This window comes from Rhinoraja longicauda, chromosome 16 (genome assembly GCF_053455715.1).
Source record: "Rhinoraja longicauda isolate Sanriku21f chromosome 16, sRhiLon1.1, whole genome shotgun sequence".
NCBI classification, from domain to species: Eukaryota; Metazoa; Chordata; class Chondrichthyes; order Rajiformes; family Arhynchobatidae; genus Rhinoraja; species Rhinoraja longicauda.
The window spans coordinates 19,831,238-19,849,061 of record NC_135968.1 but is presented as its reverse complement, the minus strand read 5'-3'; the positions used below and the strand labels follow the sequence as shown (position 1 = coordinate 19,849,061).

Here is a 17,824-nt window from a genome sequence, read left to right as displayed (position 1 = left end):
ATTTATCCACTGATTTTAGAATTGCTACCTCACAGTGCCAGAGACCCAAGTTCAATACTGACTAAGGGAGCTGTCTGCACCGAGTTTGTACATTCTCCCTGTGACCACGTGGGCTTTCTCTGGGTGCTCTGGTTTCCTTGACATTCCAAAGACATACAGGTTTGTAGGTTAATTGGCGTCAGTAAAATTGTAAATTGCCCCTAATGTGTAGGATAGTGCTAGTGTATGGGGTAATTGCTGGTCGGTGCAGACTCGGTGGGCCGAAGGGCCCGTTTCCGTGCTGTATCTCTAAAGTCTAAAGCCGAGGGGCCAGGTAGGATGTGATACGCACTCAAGACGAGGGGCAGGGTAGGAAGTGCAGCCCACTAGAGCTGAGGGTCCAGATAGGAAGTGTTTGCCATTCGAACTGAGGGGCCAGGTAGGAAGGTCAGTACCATCAGGGCTACTCCCAGCTTCTGTTCTCTGCATTCCATTCCTCTGCTGTAGGCAGTCAGTGTGATCTGGCTCATTCCTTCACCTCATTACTTTTCTGCAGAACAAACGAACTCATTGTTACTCTGGACAGCCAACGAAAGAGATTTATGCGTTGTTTTCTTTCTCATTCTCTCTCTCCCCAGAAAGCTCCACCCCTGTTGGCCCGTTGGGTCCCTTTTGTTGCCGTGGCAGCTGCTAACTGCGTAAACATTCCAATGATGAGACAGCAGTAAGTCCAATTTTTTTTAAACAATTATTTCATCCTTCATCCACTTAGTTTTTGGTTATTAAATGTCGGCTTTTATAATATGTTTGTCAGAGGCCCTTCAAAGGGCTTCATTAATCTGAAGAGAAATCCAGAGTTGGCTTTTTGTTCTCACCAGCCTTGAATATTGAAAGCCTGTGGTCCCCCAGGTGGAGGAAAGATTGGAGGAGATTATGAATTCCATGTTTTTTTAAGGTGGCAGCAAAGGCTGAAGCAACTGGAAGGGCAGCACATTTTCACTTCAATCTAAAGAAAATAGGAGCAGCATAGGAACAGCATGGTGCCAGCATGCAGCTTGCAATCGGAAATTGGAGCACCCAGAGAAAGCCCAAGTGGTCATAGGGAGAATGTAAAACCTCCGCACAGACAACACACGTAGTCAGGATCGAACCCGGGTCTCTTGCACTGTAAGGCAACAACTCCTTTTTTTTTAATATCAAAAAATACTTTATTCAAGTAATAAATATTTACAAAACATCTTTTTTTCAAAAACCCCATCCGACATTTCCGGAGGTCGCACATTCAATGCTGATATTCATTTCCAAATTTACACAGAAATTTACACAGAATCCCTTATTTGGAGGGGTGTTTCCACCACACCCTGCCCCCATGTCCGGCAGCGGAAGGACCCTAGACTGTGGTCCTCCCAACTCCACCACTGTGCCGCCCCTGGCATGTGTCGTGGGCCAGTCCAACCTCTGCCTTACCTTGTTCCTGCAGTCACCCTTAGCGACAAGGCTGAGGCTCTCTGTCAGAGGACTATCTAACTGGACAGCTTAACCTGTTCCTCACCTCACCAAACATCTGTACAGATGTCCTTCCAATGAGTGGGGTCCAGCGCTGGGTAATAAATTAAGCTTATATTTGAAAATGGGTTGCTGGTATCCCTTTGCTCTGCCAGAAAGCAACCAACTTTTCAGCCACTTTTCAGCCCAAACCATCACATAAACAGGCCTCTCCCACATCTCCAATGACTCCCTCTATACTTCACACTGCCTTGGGAAAGCAGACAACATAATCAAGGATAGACACAAAAAGCTGGAGTGGCGGTGCTGGCTCGAAGGGCTGAATGGCCTACTCCTGCACCTATTGTCTATTGTCTATTGTCTATAACTCAGCGGGTCAGACAGCATCTTCGTAGAAAAGGAATAGGTGACTTTTCGGGACGAGACCTTTCCTCCACCCGAAACGTCACCTTTTCATTTTCTCCAGAGACGTTGAGTTACTCCAGCTTTTTATGCCTACTGTTTAAACCAGCATCTGCAGTTCCTTCCTAAACATAATCAAGGACCTTTTTAACCCCAGCCATTCTCCCTTTGGGCAGAAGGTACAAAAGCTTGAAGGCACGATTGAGGAATAGCTTCTTCTCCACTTGTAGCTGGTCAGCGCGGGCTCCTTGGGCTGAAGGGCCTGTTTCCGCGCTGCATCTGTAAAGTCTAAAGCAGCATCAATTGGGAAGGTGGGGAACCTGCCTGTGACAGGGAGACACGGTTTTCAATTTACAATCAATAAATATAATTAATGGCCTTCAGCCACTGGGAGATTATTTGTAATTCTGCCAACCATTGTAGAATCAAGTTGATGCACTTCACACAGGAGTTGGTGTTCACGGTGTCATATTCATTCTTCTATATTTTAGGGAAATTATAAGTGGAATCGGCGTGACTGATGAAAATGAGAATAAGCTTGGAGAATCCAGGGTAAATATGCACTTTAATAAAATGATATAACAAGGCAGAATTTTTTTCACACTGGGGGCTGTTTTATCAACTAATTAAATGGGCTGGAGTAGACAGTGAAAAAAAATCATCTTTGAATGCTGCAATTTTGTGCCCCATCCATTGTTTGTATGTTTTTAATTTAAATGCTTATAAGACTTTTTAATAAGTATATTGGCACGGTTTGGAAGATTTTCCACACATGGATTTCAGTGATTCAATGATTCAATTATGTTTTATTGTCACATGTGCCTCGGTACAGTGAAATGCTTTGTTTTGCATACAACCTGGGTAAATCATGCAGCAGACCTCACCTAGGCAGCACACAAGTAGTGTGCAGTACACAGTAGAACATGGGAACTGACCCTTTGGCTAATGTGTTGGACGACAGAGGCAGGTTGTGGCTGGAAAAACCTCTCTTTAAATAAAAACGTTGGATATTTGACTTCTACCTCAAAAGATAGGAAAGCTTCGTCCTGCCTTCCCTGCCATTAATTGCAATTTGTGGTTTAGAAAGTTTCCAAGTCTGCCTTCTTTTGCACAGATAAGTGTTACCTGCTGCAAAACTGAATGGGCATTTGCTCAATTTCAGATCTTTTCTCTCCCCATTCATGGACTTCTTACTTCAATTAAGCCTTCGATCATTTAAATTCAAGGAAATGCATCTCCAGATTGCTCAATTGCTCCACAATTTAACCATTGTGGCACAGTGGCGCAGTAGAGTTGTAGAGGTAGAGTTGCTGTCTTACAGCGCCAAAGATCCAGGTTCGATCCTGACTATGGGTTTCTGTCTGTACGGAGTTTGTACGTTCTTCCCATGACCGCTTGGGCTTTCCCCAGGTGCTCCAGTTTCCTCCCACACTTCAAGGTTTGTAGGTTAATTTGGCTTCGGTAAAAAATTGTCCCTCGTGTGTAGGATAGTGCTAGTGTACGGGGTGACCGTTGGTTGGTGCAGACTTGTTGGACTGAAGGGCCTGTTTCCACGCTATAATCTAAGATGGATGGAGCAGTAATGCATGGGAACATATCCTTAGGCCCACAATGTCCGCTCCGACCCTTTGAGACCGGGTACAATTTGACTAAATCTGTTCTACTCCTCCTTCAAGGATATTAGATTCTTTCTGAGGTGTGGTGACTAGAACTGCTGCACAAGTTCCAGATAGAGTCCTAGAGTCATGCAACATGGAAACAGGCCCTTCAGCCCAACTCGACAATGCCGACCAAGATCCCCAATCTAGTCCCATTTTGCCTCTATTTAGCCCATATCCCTCTAATCCTCTCCTATCCACATACCTGTCCAAATGTCTTTTCAATCAAACTATAGTACCTGCCTACTCTGGTCGCTTATTCCATACAGTCACCACCTCCTTGAGTGAATGGTTTAACTTTGTACAGCTCGAGAGTCTAGAGTGTTTTATTGCCATACGTCCTAGACAGAAAATGAAATTCTTACTTGCAGCAGCACAACAGAATATGTAAACATAGTACGTAAACATATTCCTCTGTGAACAATATAATAAACTAGATAAGTTATGCTGTAGGATAGCTTCTATCCCCTCACATTCCGGTTCCAGTTCTCTGGACATATATGTGGTGGGTGCATGGAACAAGCTGCCGGAGGAGGTAGTTGAGGCAGGGACCATCTCAACGTTTGAGAAACATTTAGACAGGTACATGGATAGGACGGGTTTGGAGGATATGGGCTAAACACAGGCAAGTGGGATTAGTGTAGATGGGACATGTAGGTCTGTGTAGGCAAGTTGGGCCAAAGGGTCTGTTTCGATGCTGTATGACTCTGAGGAGAAAATACAACTTAATTTGGATCTTTGGCAATACTCGGTGAAGTCCCAAGTCACACAGGATTACTGATGTGTCACTGACAGAGCAAACAATGAACTATTTCAATTGGCCTCGGGTGTATGATCTGGGAAATCAGCAAATGTATTAGCATGACAACATCATAAAGTGTAAAGGATCATGTGAGTTACTCAAGTCACACCACAAATATGCTACCCAACAGAGTGCCCCAGGACCTCCTGACAAGCAGCCTCTCTGCGGAGTACAGAAAGAACCAGCATATGGTTACACCATAAAAAATATATCACTAGATATCTTTACTGTGCGCAGTGGTGTAGCGGTAGGTAGAGTTGCTGCCTTGCAACGCAAGAGACCCATGTTTGATCCTGACTACAAGTGCTGTCTATATGGAGTTTGTACATTCTCCCTGTGACCACGTGGGTTAGTCCGGGTGCCCCAGTTTCCTCCCACTCTTCAAAGACATAGAGGTTTGTAGGTTAATTGGCTTCGATAAGTTGTAAAATTGTCCCTAGTGCATAGGATAATGTTGGTGTACGAGGAGATCGCTGGCCGGCGCGGACTCAGTGGGCCAAAGGGCCTGTTTCCGCGCTGCATCTCTAAAAGAAAAGTCGAGACAAAGGACTACAGATACTAGAATCTTGAACAAATAACACAAAGCGCTGCAGTAACTCAGCGAGTCAAGCAGCATCTCTGGAGAACATGGATTGGCGATATTTTGGGTGGGGACCCTTCTTCGGACTGATTGTAGTAGGTGAGGAGAAAGCTGGAAGGGAAGTGGGGGCGGGACAAAGCCAGGCAAGTGATAGGTGTTAAAAACGACACAAAGTGCTGGAGTAACTCAGCGGGTCAGGCAGCATCCCTGGAGAACTTGGGATCTTCTTCAGGGTCCCGACCTGAAACATCAACTTTCTGTGTTCTCCAGAGATGCTGCCTGAGCCTTTTACTTACTCCAGCACTTTGTGTCTTTTTATTCCACCTATCATTTGCCTGGCTATCATTTGCCTGAATTATGTTTTCTGTTGAAAAAGATATCACTGTTATTTTCAAGGATAGCCACTAGGAGGCGCATCAGACTGTTCCTCTACTCTGCTTTTCAACCCTCAATCACATTAAAAACCAAGTGGAACTTGGTATCTGGGTTGCTTTCAGGAAAAAGCAAGTATAATTATCTTTTCCCAGATTCAAATACAAATTACAGTCATCGCATTTAATTTAGGAAGAGATTATAAATTAGTGCACAGTCTTAACAGCACAGTGGCGCAGCGGTAAAGTTGCTGTCTTACAGCGCCAGAGACCTGGGTTCGATCCTGACTATGGGTGCTGTCTGCACAGAGTTTGTACATTCTCCCTGTGACCGTGTGGGTTTTCTCTGGACGCTCCGGTTTCCTCCTACACCAAAAGACATACGGGTTTTGTAGGTTTTTTGGCTTCAGTAAAATTGTAAATTGTCCCTAGTGTGTGTAGGATAGTGCTAGTACACAGGATGATCGCTGGTCGGTGCAGGGCCAAAGGGCCTGTTTCCAAACTGTATCTCTAAAGTCAACTTAAGCCTCTGTCCAAAGGTTAAAGGTGCTTCCCTATAATGGGGTGAAATTAAGGAAAGTCCAGTGCCTTCTGTGTAATGGCAGGGTGAAGACTATCCTTAGTTTACTGGTAAACCCCCTTCACACCAAGAAGGACCATGAGGTAAATGTGTGACTAGTTGGAAGATGGCAGTAGAAGTATGAACACCCTTATGGGAATAAGTCCTTGCATGTAAAGGAAAATTGTGTGAACATGGTATCAGAGGGGGTTCCTTGGGTACAGGATCCTATCTCTCTGGGGAAGGTGGCCCACATTTACAGGATTAGTTCAGTCTATTATTGCCACGTGTACCGAGGTACAGTGAAAAGCTTTTTGTTGCCTGCTATCCAGTCAGCAGAAAGACTGTACATGATTAGTATCAAGCCACCCATACACATCTCGGCTAATTCTAGTCCATATTTTAACGTGTCTGCAAACTGTGTAGGAAGGAACTACAGATGCTGGTCTATGCCGAAGATACTGCAGTAGCTCAGCGGGTCAGGCAGCATCTCTGGAGAAAAATAGTAGCTGACTTTCTGGTCGGAACCCTTCTTTAGACTCTGAAGAACGTGACCCGAAACGTCACCTATTCTTTTTCTCCAGAGATGCTGCCTGACCCTCTGAGTCACTCCTTTTTTTTTAGTCTATCTGCAGTCTGCAAACATTCCGTGACGATTGATTTTTGCTGTACAATGTGTCGCCAATCCACTGGGAGAGATGCCAGTAAATGATTATGATAAAGTTAAAGCTTGCATCAAGGACTTTATTTCTCTTTAGGACACCACAGTGGTGCAACTGGTAGAACCGCTGCCTCACAGCGCCAAAGACCCGGGTTAGATTCTGACTTTGGGTGCTGCCTGTGTGTTTGGGAGTTTGTATGTTCTCCCTGTGACTGCGTGGGTTTCCGCTGGGTGCTCGGGTTTCCCTCCACATCCCAAAGACGTGTGGGTTTGTAGGTTAACTGTAAAATTGCCCCTAATGTGTAGGGAGTGGATGAGAAAGTGGGATAACATAGAACTAGTGTGAAAGGGTGATCGATGGTCGGCATTGTCTTGGTGGGCTGAAGGGCCTGTTTCCATGCTGTATCTCTAAACTAAAGTTAAAGCTTGCACCAAAGACTTTATTCCTCTTAACACGACAGAACATGCAGAATCCCGGTTCTACTTTTCTTACATTTGTCTAGTGTCTCGAGATGTATAACCTACTTCCTTATATTAGAAAACAAACACCTGTGCGTGGATGCTATGAGAAAATAGAACTATACAGCACAAGAACAATGTCTGTGCTAGAAATGAAGCCAAAACCAGCTGTCATCAACCTGTGCACAAGCCATTCCTTACATATCTATGTGTCATTCCAAAAGCCTCTTAAATGCCACTTTCATGTCTGCCCTCAACCACCACCCTTGGCTGGCACTCACTACCCTCTGTGTAAAAAAAAAATATAGTTGTCTCGCACATTTCCTTTAAACTTTACCCCCGCTCGCCTGAAAACTGTTCCCATACTGTTGATGATTTCTACTTATTATAAGTTGCCCACTGTATGTCTGAGGCAAAGGTTAAATCTCCCTGAGCTCTTTATATATTTTCGTGTTATATTACTTCATGTCATGTTAATGTTCATAGAGTTAACTCTGGCAATCCTTTTTCAATGTTCAGCTAGTTCACTTGCTTGTAGGTAACACCATGTAATCCTTAATGTAATCCTAATAAAATTCTTAGAGAATTGGACAGGGTAGATGCAAGAAAAATGTTCCCGATGTTGGGGGAATCCAGAACCATGGGTCACAGTTTAAGAATAAAGGGTAGGCCATTTAGGACTGAGATGAGGAAAAACTTTTTCACCCAGAGAGTTGTGAATCTGTGGAATTCTCTGCCACAGAAGGCGGTGGAGGCCAATTCACTGGATGTTTTCAAGAGAGAGTTAGATTTAGCTCTTAGGGCTAAGGGATAAGGGGAAAAGGTTGGAACGGGGTACTGATTTTGGATGATCAACCATGATCATATTGAATGGTGGTGCTAGCTCGAAGGGCCGAATGGCCTACTCCTGCACCTTAATTCTATGTTTCTAAACCTTTGGGTAATTGTTTGTAAACGATGGCTTCGGGGTTACAAATGAAATGCAAATCCTGCCGACTGATCCCTCCCCCTCTGACATACCCGTGTTAAGCGTATGTTTGTGTTTCAGATTGCAGCTGTAAAGGGTATCACGCAAGTGGTGATCTCTAGAGTTACCATGGCCGCTCCAGGAATGAGTAAGTATCTAAATAAACACCATTCAAATCTGCAGTTAGCTCAGAACCTTCTTTGGTTCATCAAGTAGATTATCTGCAGATGAGATCATGGATCAAGATGGCAGACTATTTTGTTGTGAGATAAAGCTCTCCACTGTCATTGGCCCACTCTTATATGGGTACTTATTCAACACTCCTGCTTTTATTGCCTGACCTCCTCAGAGTTAAACCTAAACCCTTCTTGCTCCACTTTTAAATCTGGAATGTGACTATCCTTTTGGATTCTTCTACAAATTTGGTGATGCAATGGTATGTAATTATTTGCAAGCAATTGACTATTGTGAGTCCCTTAATAGCATCAAGTCTGAGTTTACCTCATCTATTCCTTTACAGTATTAAATGTTTGGGTTGCTGCTAATACCTCATCGTTTCTGGTTTGGCTCCATTAGCCTTGATTCCTCACATTGGTTCATAGCTCAGGTTGTTTTGTGAGCTTAAGGATTGTGCATTTGTATAAATAAATTTATTTATTTTTCTTATTGTTTGCTGACCACTTTTCTCTGCCCTGCTGCTGTCATGGATACCAGGTGATCGCCATTCCTTGGCTGTTTGTCATTCGGCAGTACCTTGCAAAAGTGCCCAAGGAGTTTGGCAAATGCAAGAGTAGTAACCCATGAGTTTAGATCTCAATGTGAAATTGAACTTTAATAAACCTGACCCCTTGGTGTAAAAGAAATGAAATGTGGGCAGCTTGATGCAAAATACTTCCCTTCCACGGACTCCATCTACACATCACACCAAGATACACTAATTGCATTTGCCCATGTGATCCATATCCCTCCATTCCCCTGCATATCCATGTTCGTATCTATAAGCCTCTGAAATGCCACCATTGTATCTGCCTCCACCAACACCCATGACTATACATTCCAGATGCCCACCACCTTCTGTGTAAAAATAAAACTTGGCGTCGCATATCTTTTTTAAATTTTGCCCCTCTTACCTTAAAACCATGCCTTCTAGTCTTTGACATTTTGCCACCCTGTGGAAAAAAGTTCTGACTGTTTAACCTATCTATGCCTCTTAATTGGATAGAGAAAACTATTCAAGTTTATCCAATCTCTCCTAATGCAGGCAGATAGGCAGATAGGCAGATAAACCACTTCTGCCCCCTCTCTCCACATCCTTCCTGTAAAGGGATGGCTAGAAATGCATGCAACATTCCAAATGCAGCCTAACTAAAATCTCCTAGATCATGACTTCCTGAAGCTTTGACCCAATGCTTCTAGATCATGAGTTCCCGATGCTTTGACTCAATGCTCCACGTTTGAACAAGTCAATGGAATATAACGTGATAGAGAACCCCCTCTGTCTGTATCCACCTGTCACTTGCACGTTCCATTTCCCCTCGCCTCATCACACCTATATTCCTTCTGGCTTCACATTTCATGCAATTTCTATCATCTCTTTTTCTCACACTTTTTGTTTTTTCATCTCTGCCCTTTATCCAATCATCTGCAAATCAAAATCCTTTTTCACCTGTATCCACCAATGACTTAGTATATAAACAAGGAATTGCAGATGCTGGTTTATACCAAAGATGGACACCAAGTGCTGGAGTAACTCAGCAGGTCAGGCAGCATCTCTGGAGAAGGCCCCCGACCCGAAATGTCACCTATCCTTTTTATCCAGAGATGCTGCCTGACCCGCTGAGTTACTCCAGCATTTTGGATCTATCCACCTATCACTTGCATACTTTGTAGACATTTTTAAGAAGGTTTATGGCCTTCCAAATAAAGCTGTTGTTCTAGTTTAATCACATGTGAGAAAGATTAGTGTGCCTGACAGTAACTAGCACGCAGAAAGATGGGAAGGGACCTTTGAGCTCAAAGTGATCTCAACAATGGATTGCTTTCTTAACTATAAACCACTCTTTCGAAAAAAAAAATGTCATTTCCTCCTCAGAGTTGACTGCTCCAGAAAAAAGCTCTGCTTATAAAACAGGTGAATCTGGCCTCATGCCCAGAATATTTCTGGCCACAGATGCCCTTATGCCTTCCCACAGTAGTTTAGTTTAGAGATACAGCACAGAAACCGAGTCCACGCCGACTCCCCGTACACTAACACTGTCCTGCACACTAGGGATAATCTACAATCTTTTATGAAGCCAATTAACCTGCAAACCTGTACGTCTTTGGAGTGTGGGAGGAAACCAGAGCACCCGGAGAAAACCATGACACCCAGGGAGAGCGTACAAACTCTGTACAGACAGCACCTATAGTCAGGATTGAACCCGGATCTCTGGTGCTGTGCCACCATGCTGCTCTTGCTGTTTTTGTTGCTGATCTTTGGAAGGCTTTGGGGGGGGGGGGGGGGGGGCGGCAGCAGCAGCAGCTGGCGAGGCGAGAAATGGCCAGAACAAATCGGGGGATGGCAACATTCATGTTCTCCAGAGATGCTGCCTGATCCGCTGAGTTATTCCAGCACTTTGTGTCCTTCTGTGTAATAACCAGGTTAACCTACACTGTGTTTCTGCCCCACTGAACCTTGCCGTTGGCTGCACCAGCTTCAGTGCGTCCCTCAGCAAGTACTCCTGCAATCTGGAGCGGGCCAGTCGGTAACATTCCCTGATGGACATCTCGCTCTGCTGGGAGACCAGGGTATTTGCAACACTTCACCTCCTTTGCACTAGCACTTGAAAGGACAGGCAAAAGACCAGAACTTGTCTCTTTTGTAACTCAGTAGATCGGGCAACATCTCTGGAGAACATGGATAGCAGTCTGAAGAAGAATCCGGACTCAAAATGGCATCTATCCTTTTCCTCCAGAGATGCTGCCTGACCTGCTGAGTTACTCCTGCACTTTGTGTCTATGGTATAAACAGCATATGTGGATAAGTGATGTTTCAAGTCAAGTCAAGTCAAGTCAATTTTATTTGTATAGCACATTTAAAAACAACCCACGTTGACCAAAGTGCTGTACATCTGATTAGGTACTAAGAAAAAATGAAACATACAGTAGCACGCAAACATAACAGCACATACAAAACAGTTCACAGCGCCTCCTCAATGAGCCTCAAACGCTAGGGAGTAGAAATAGGTTTTGAGCCTGGACTTAAAGGAGTCGATGGAGGGGGCAGTTCTGATGGGGAGAGGGATGCTGTTCCACAGTCTAGGAGCTGCAACCGCAAAAGCGCGGTCACCCCTGAGCTTAAGCCTAGACCGCGGGATAGTGAGTAGCCCCAAGTCGGCCGACCTGAGGACCCCTTGTTAGACCTGACCCAAAACGTCACCTATTCATGTTCTCCAGAGATGTCGCCTGACCTGCTGAGTTACTCCAGCACTTTGGTGTCTTTTTTTGTTGTAAACCAGCATCTGCAGTTCCTTGTGTCTACATGTCCCTTCTGTACTCCGCTCATTGGGCCTCTCTTACAGCGGCTGAGACATCTGATGATTGGGTCTGCCTTTGGCAAGAACGTACAAGCACATTTCCTCCCAGTGATTACGTAGATAAAGCATTTTGCAGCAACACAGCTGCCGTAACCATGACACACAATATATCTCGTGAGATTTTGTTTTGGGGCCGTCTGACTGAGGCAAATTATCCAAGCCTGCAGAGAAGGACAAGAGTGTTTTTCAAGGAGCATTGTTCAAACAAGTTGAGCCGCACCCAGGTGTTGCTGATCACTCTGTGACTCTCGTCAGACGGGATCTAGAGGTGTTGCCAGGCAGACACCGGGGTTTGTCTCCAGAAATAACCATTTAGTCACTCTGGAGCTAAGTGTATTGGTGCAAACTGTTTCATCAAGCACTGAGACAGGAAAATGCTGCTGATCCATCCAATGCACACAGTTGGTTATCTGTGCCACGCTTTCGTTGAGTTTGGGTTAAGTTTATTGTCACGTGTACTGATGTACGGTACAGCGCTAACCAGTCAGCGGAAAGACAATACATGATAATTATGATATATACATGACAATACATGATTGATTACAGTTTGGAGATAGAGTGGGGAAACACATCCTTTGGCCCACCGAGTCTGTGCCAACCAGCGATTCCCGTACATCAGTTCTATCCGAGAGGGCAATTTACAGAAGCCATTAACCTACAAACCTGCATGTCCTTGATTGAAAAACACAGCTTGGAAACGGGTCCTTTAGCCCACCAAGTCCACAATGACAAAATGTGGAGCAGATGTCTCTCCAGAGATGCTGCCTGTCCTGCTAAGTTACTCCAGCTTTTTGTGTCTATCTTCGAGTCCACAATGACCATTGATCACCCATTCACACTAGTTCTATGTTATCTCACTTTTGCACCCACCCCTTGCATACTAGTGGCAATTTGCAGAGGCCTATTAATCTACAAACCTGTATGTCTTTGGAAAAGGGAGCATCTGGAGAAAACCCACACGGTCACGGGGAGAAACTACGTACAGACAGGACCCATAGTCAGGATCAAACCCGGGTCTCTGGCACTGTATGGCAGCAACTCTACCGCTGAGTCACTGTGCTGCCTCCTGACAGGGTGGCAGGGCCCATCTGGTTTGGTTGGGCACTAAAGATCATATAATAATAGTTCCAAGAGCACCAGCAATGTCTCCAGACTTTCTCAATATCTATCTCTCACAGCATCAATAACCAGATTATCTGGTCATTATCACACTGCTGCATATGAATGACCCAACCTATCACATTACACAATGACCATGGCTTACAATGACCATGGCTTACATTAGCAGTAAAATGTCTTGGGATGCCCCAAAAGGGACACAAAAGACTGGGCAAAGCAGGCAAGGCTTCAAAAGACATTTCTAAATTCCACAGATTGGCTCCAAGGTTTATGAGTGATTGTGGTGGGAGGTGTGGGGGAGAGAAGAAAGCTGGAAAAGGGGAGAGGCAGGACAAAGCATTGGCAGGTAATACGTTTCGACAGGCAGATGGTTGGAACAAACTGCCTGAAACTCGAGTACCAGAAACTCGGGTTCGATCCTGACTAGAGGTGCTGTCTGTACGGAGTTTGTACATTCTCCCTGTGACCATGAGGGTTTTCTCCAGGTGCTCCGGTTTCCTCCCAAGACGTGCAGGTTTGTAGGTTAATTGTAAAATTAGTGTGTTTGGATAGTGCTAATGCACGGGTGATTGCTGGTCGGTACGGACTCGGTGGGCTGAAGGGCCCGTTTCCGCGCTGTATCTTTAAACTAAACAACGTGCAAGGATGATGTATGAAATATTCTTACATTTTCTTTTCATTTTTCTGAGAGTTCCTGCATTCTCTTCTGCTCCTCAGTGTTTTATTTCTGATGCCCGTGTTTCCCTCTGCTGAACTATAATTGATCTGCTTTATTTTCCTGCAACTTGACTTCATGGTTCTTGGCCCGTAATGGAAAGCGAGATCTGCTGAGAATTGCTGCTCTTTATCACTGGGGAATGAATAATGATCTTTGCAATTATTTTGTTTAATAGAATGGAAATCCTGCAGACTCAGAAGGTTTCCGAGTCATTTTCCGATCTCTCTGTCGGGTTTATGGTACGGCCTTTACAATAGATCTCAGTGATCCTAGTTCCCTTGTAGTTTCCATCCTCTAACAGGAAACTAGTGATCCACGCATGGGAAAGTTGAATATGACAGCATTGGTCCTCCCATGGTACAGCAACCTCATGGGAAGAGGTTATGTTAAGTATTCCTAGCTTGCTCCCTTCCTTGTAGTTTGACCTATGTTTCTGAAGCGAACGTCTCGGACTTCAAAAACTGACACCAATGCAATAGTGGAGGAGGGTTAGCATTTGGTTCTGATTACTCCAGTTGCTTTCAATGAAGGTCATCATCCCATTTGTCTTGTCAATTTAGCTGGTGTAGCAATATAGTCATGCAGCGTGGAAACAGCCCCTTCAGCCCAACCTGCCCACGCCGACCAACATGCCCCATCTACATTAGTCCCAACTGCCTGTGCGTGGCCCATAACTGTCCAAACCAGTCCTATCCATGTACTTGTCCAAATGTCTCTTAAACGTAATGATGGTACCTGCCTCAACTACCTCCTCCGGCAGCACATTCATGTACCCACCACCCTTTGTGTAAAGTCACGAACTTTGATTGCTATTCTGAATACTTGCTTTTACTTGATTTACTAGCTTGGAGAAGCTAAAACCCATGCCCTCTGCAAAATGCAGGTGTTTGATATTTTGTTTCACCTCTTTTTCTCTCTCGTTTCCAGTCATTCTGCCCATCTTAATGGAAAAGCTGGAGAAGTATCCTTTCATGCAAGTAAGTGGACCTTGTCTATTAACAAAATGAAACATAGAAATAAAATGTCTCTGTGCTAAAACGAGAGGCATTCTCAAGCTGTGTGGCAGGTCCTTGCTGCTTGAGGCTATGTTTCATTATTTTGCTGCAGCCAAAGGATGCCGCAGATGCTGAAATCTAGGACAAAAACCGAACGCTTGAAGAGCTCAGCCAATCGGGCAGTACACCAACCTTTCGGGTCAAGCCCCTCACTCAGTTCAGTTTAGTTTATTGTCACGTATACCGAGGTACAGTGAAAAGCTTTTGTTGCGTGCCATCTACTCAGCAGAAAGACAATACATGATGACAATCGATCCATTTACAGTGTTTCGATACATGATAAAGGAATAACATTTAATGCAAGGTGAAGCCGGCAAAGTCCGATCAAGGATAGTCCGAGGGTCACCGAAGAGGTAGTTGAGCACTACCTGCTAGTTGTGGGAGGATGATTCAATTGCCTGATAACAGCTGGGAAGAAACTGTCCCTGAATCTCTTGGTGTGTTTTTTTACACTTCTGATGGGAGAGGGAAGGCCAGGGTGAGACTCGTCCTTGATTATGCTGCTGACCTTGCCGAGGCACCGTGAGATATAAATGGAGTCAATAGAAGGGAGGTTGGTTCGTGTGATGGTCAGGGCTGCGTCCACAATTCGCTGCAATTTCTCGTGGTCTTGGGTGGAGCTGTTCCCAAACCAAGCTGTGATACATCTGATAATCACAGGACTGAGGCAGAATGGGAAAGATTGTCGGTAGATAGCAGTACAGAGGAGGATGGGGCAGAGGCTCGCAGGTAATAAGTTTAGTTACCCAAACAGGCTCCTTCAGCCCTCCGAGTCCTCGCCAACCAATGATCACCCTGTACACTAGCACTATTCTTATACACTGGAACAATTTAACATTTTCCCTGAAGCTAATTAACCTACTAACCTGCACGTCTTTGGAGTGGGAGTAAACCGGAGCACCCGGAGAAAACCCATGCAGTCAAGGAGAAAACGTACAAACACTGCACAGACAGCACCTGTAGTCAGGATCAAACCCAGGTCTCTGGTGCTATAAGGCAGCAACTCTACCGCTGTGCCGCCCATAAGTGGATCAAGATGGGGAGGATATGATGGCCAGGCGGATCCAGGTGGATGACGGGGGTGGGACAGAGGCAGGCAGGTGGGGCCCACCCTGGTGAGTTCTTCCAGCATTTCCTTTGTATTCTCTTCCTCTCTAACATACTCCATTAATAGACAATAGGTGCAGGAGTAGGCCATTCGGCCCTTCGAGCCAGCACCACCATTCAATGTGATCATGGCTGATCATTCTCAATCAGTACCCCGTTCCTGCCTTCTCCCCATACCCCCTGACTATGCTATTCTTAAGAGCTCTATCTAGCTCTCTCTTGAAAGCATTCAGAGAATTGGCCTCCACTGGCAGGTCCTGTATTTATTTATTTATTTATTTATCAACTACTCGCTTGTTTGTTACATTTTGTATTTGCATTTATTGTATATATGTTTTATTTCTCGTGTGTTATGCACTGTCAGGATTGCTATTTTAATTTCGTTGTACCTGTTGCAATGACAATAAAGGAATTCTATTCTATTCTGAGGCAGAGAATTCCACAGATTTACAACTCTCTGACTGAAAAGGTTTTTTCTCATCTCCGTTCTAAAAAGGTTTTTCCTCATCTCCATTCTAAAAAAGACCCATGGATCCCATGAACTAATTCCCATGGTGGCTTCAGCCTCACCTGATCACAGACATTCACTTTGTCCTGGTCGTCCTCCTGTTCAAAATTCTCTTGCACTTTAGAACTTTAAACAATACAGCACAGGAACAGCCCAGCCCCTTCCACCCACAATGTCCATGCCAAACATGATGAAAATTTAAACTTATCTCCTCTGCCTACAAATGATCCATATGCCTCCACTCCCCACATATCTATGTGCTTGTCCAAAAACCTCATAAACGCACCTATTGTATCCGGCTCCACCACCATCCCTGCCAGCACGTTCCAGGCACCCATCACTCTCTGTGTTATGAAACCTGTCCCACAGATCTCCTTTTCCAGTTCCTGGTCTTTCTTTATTTTCTTCTTCCATTCCACTAACAATCTTTCCAAGCTTTGTAAAACCATATTCTAGCATGCCTAAAACATGTAAGTCATGACTCAATAAGTCAGACCCTTGAAGCCAGCCATCGGTCTAGTGGGTATTTTTCTGGCCATTCTAGCCTTTGCTTCAGGATGTACTTGACCGGAGCTGATGTTAACTTTGCTCACACCCCGACATGCATTATTTTACACTTTGTGGTGGAACACTCTAAAGACAGACACAAAATGCTGGAGTAACTCAACAGGTCAGGCAGCATCTCTGGAGAAAATTAATAGGTGATGTTTTTGGTCGGGACCCTTCGTCAGAATCTTGATTGGTAGAGCATTCTGTTTGGTTTTGTTAATTATTGCTCATACCTTCTTTCGTATGTCAACTACAACAATCAAAAGTGGCAATTGGTGCTTCAGAGTACCGTAGTTGACGCTTTGCTGCAAATTTTGCAAGTCCGTATAACTACCCAGGGTGTACGACGAGGACATAAAGCAGCTCCCACCCCACTCATACCTATTACAAATCAATGCAATTTTTCCCTGTTCAACAAACCCGAGAACCCTTTCCCTGCTTGTGGAGAACAAGTAAAAGAAATATAGGAGCACACAAGACTTAGTTGGCAAAATGGGAAACCCATGTGCATCGGTTTCCTCCAGGTACTCCGGTTTCCTCCCATATCTGAAGGACGTACAGGTTTGTAGATTAATTGGTTTTGGTAAGAATTGTATATTGTCCCTAGTGTGTAGGATACTGCTAGTGTACAGGGATTGCTGGTCGGTGCAAACTCGGTGGGCCGAAGGGCCAGTTTCCACGCTGTATCTTTAAAGTAAACTAAATTAATGCAACTTTTCACTACCCAACAAACCCTAGGAGCCCTTTCCCTGCTTGTGGAGAACAAGTAAAAGAAATGTAGGAGCAAACAAGACATAGTTGGCAAATGGGAAGTTATTGTCCATTTATGGAAATATTTGGACGTTATGGAATGGAATGAGTAATACAAATTTAGGAACAAACAAGACATAGTTGGCAAAATAGGTAGTGATTATACATTTCTAAAAATGTATGTTTGGACAATATTTAATGCATCGTTGAAAGACACAGTAGGTCTTCCCAAAGACTTGTGGGTTTGTAGGTTGACCTGTTGCCCTGATGTATCTTTCAATCAATAAGGAAGCTGAACCTTCACTGCTGTTGGTATCTTGCATTGTGAAAGAGAATATCAGCTGTGATATTCTCTTAAATAACAAGTTCAATGCGAGCTTGTTATTTAATACAACTACTTCAGAAACCAACTGTCAAGAGAAACAGGTTTTTAATTTTCCTTTTGGTGACAATTATCGAGGTGACGCCGAGAACAGGTAAATTCCAGTGTGTGAAGGTG

The 17,824-nt window shown here is 44.4% G+C and overlaps 1 protein-coding gene across 2 annotated transcripts in view; it reads left to right on the top strand.

Annotated features, from left to right (window-relative positions):
* Window positions 1-17,824, top strand: part of sfxn2 (sideroflexin 2) — a 48,000-nt gene that overhangs the window by 16,724 nt on the left and 13,452 nt on the right. For both annotated transcript variants that reach the window (XM_078413374.1, XM_078413373.1), the window contains 4 exons: window positions 618-703; window positions 2,379-2,439; window positions 8,026-8,092; window positions 14,284-14,333. In XM_078413374.1, coding sequence (XP_078269500.1) covers window positions 618-703; window positions 2,379-2,439; window positions 8,026-8,092; window positions 14,284-14,333 — 264 coding nt within the window. The remainder of the gene's footprint in view (window positions 1-617; window positions 704-2,378; window positions 2,440-8,025; window positions 8,093-14,283; window positions 14,334-17,824) is intronic.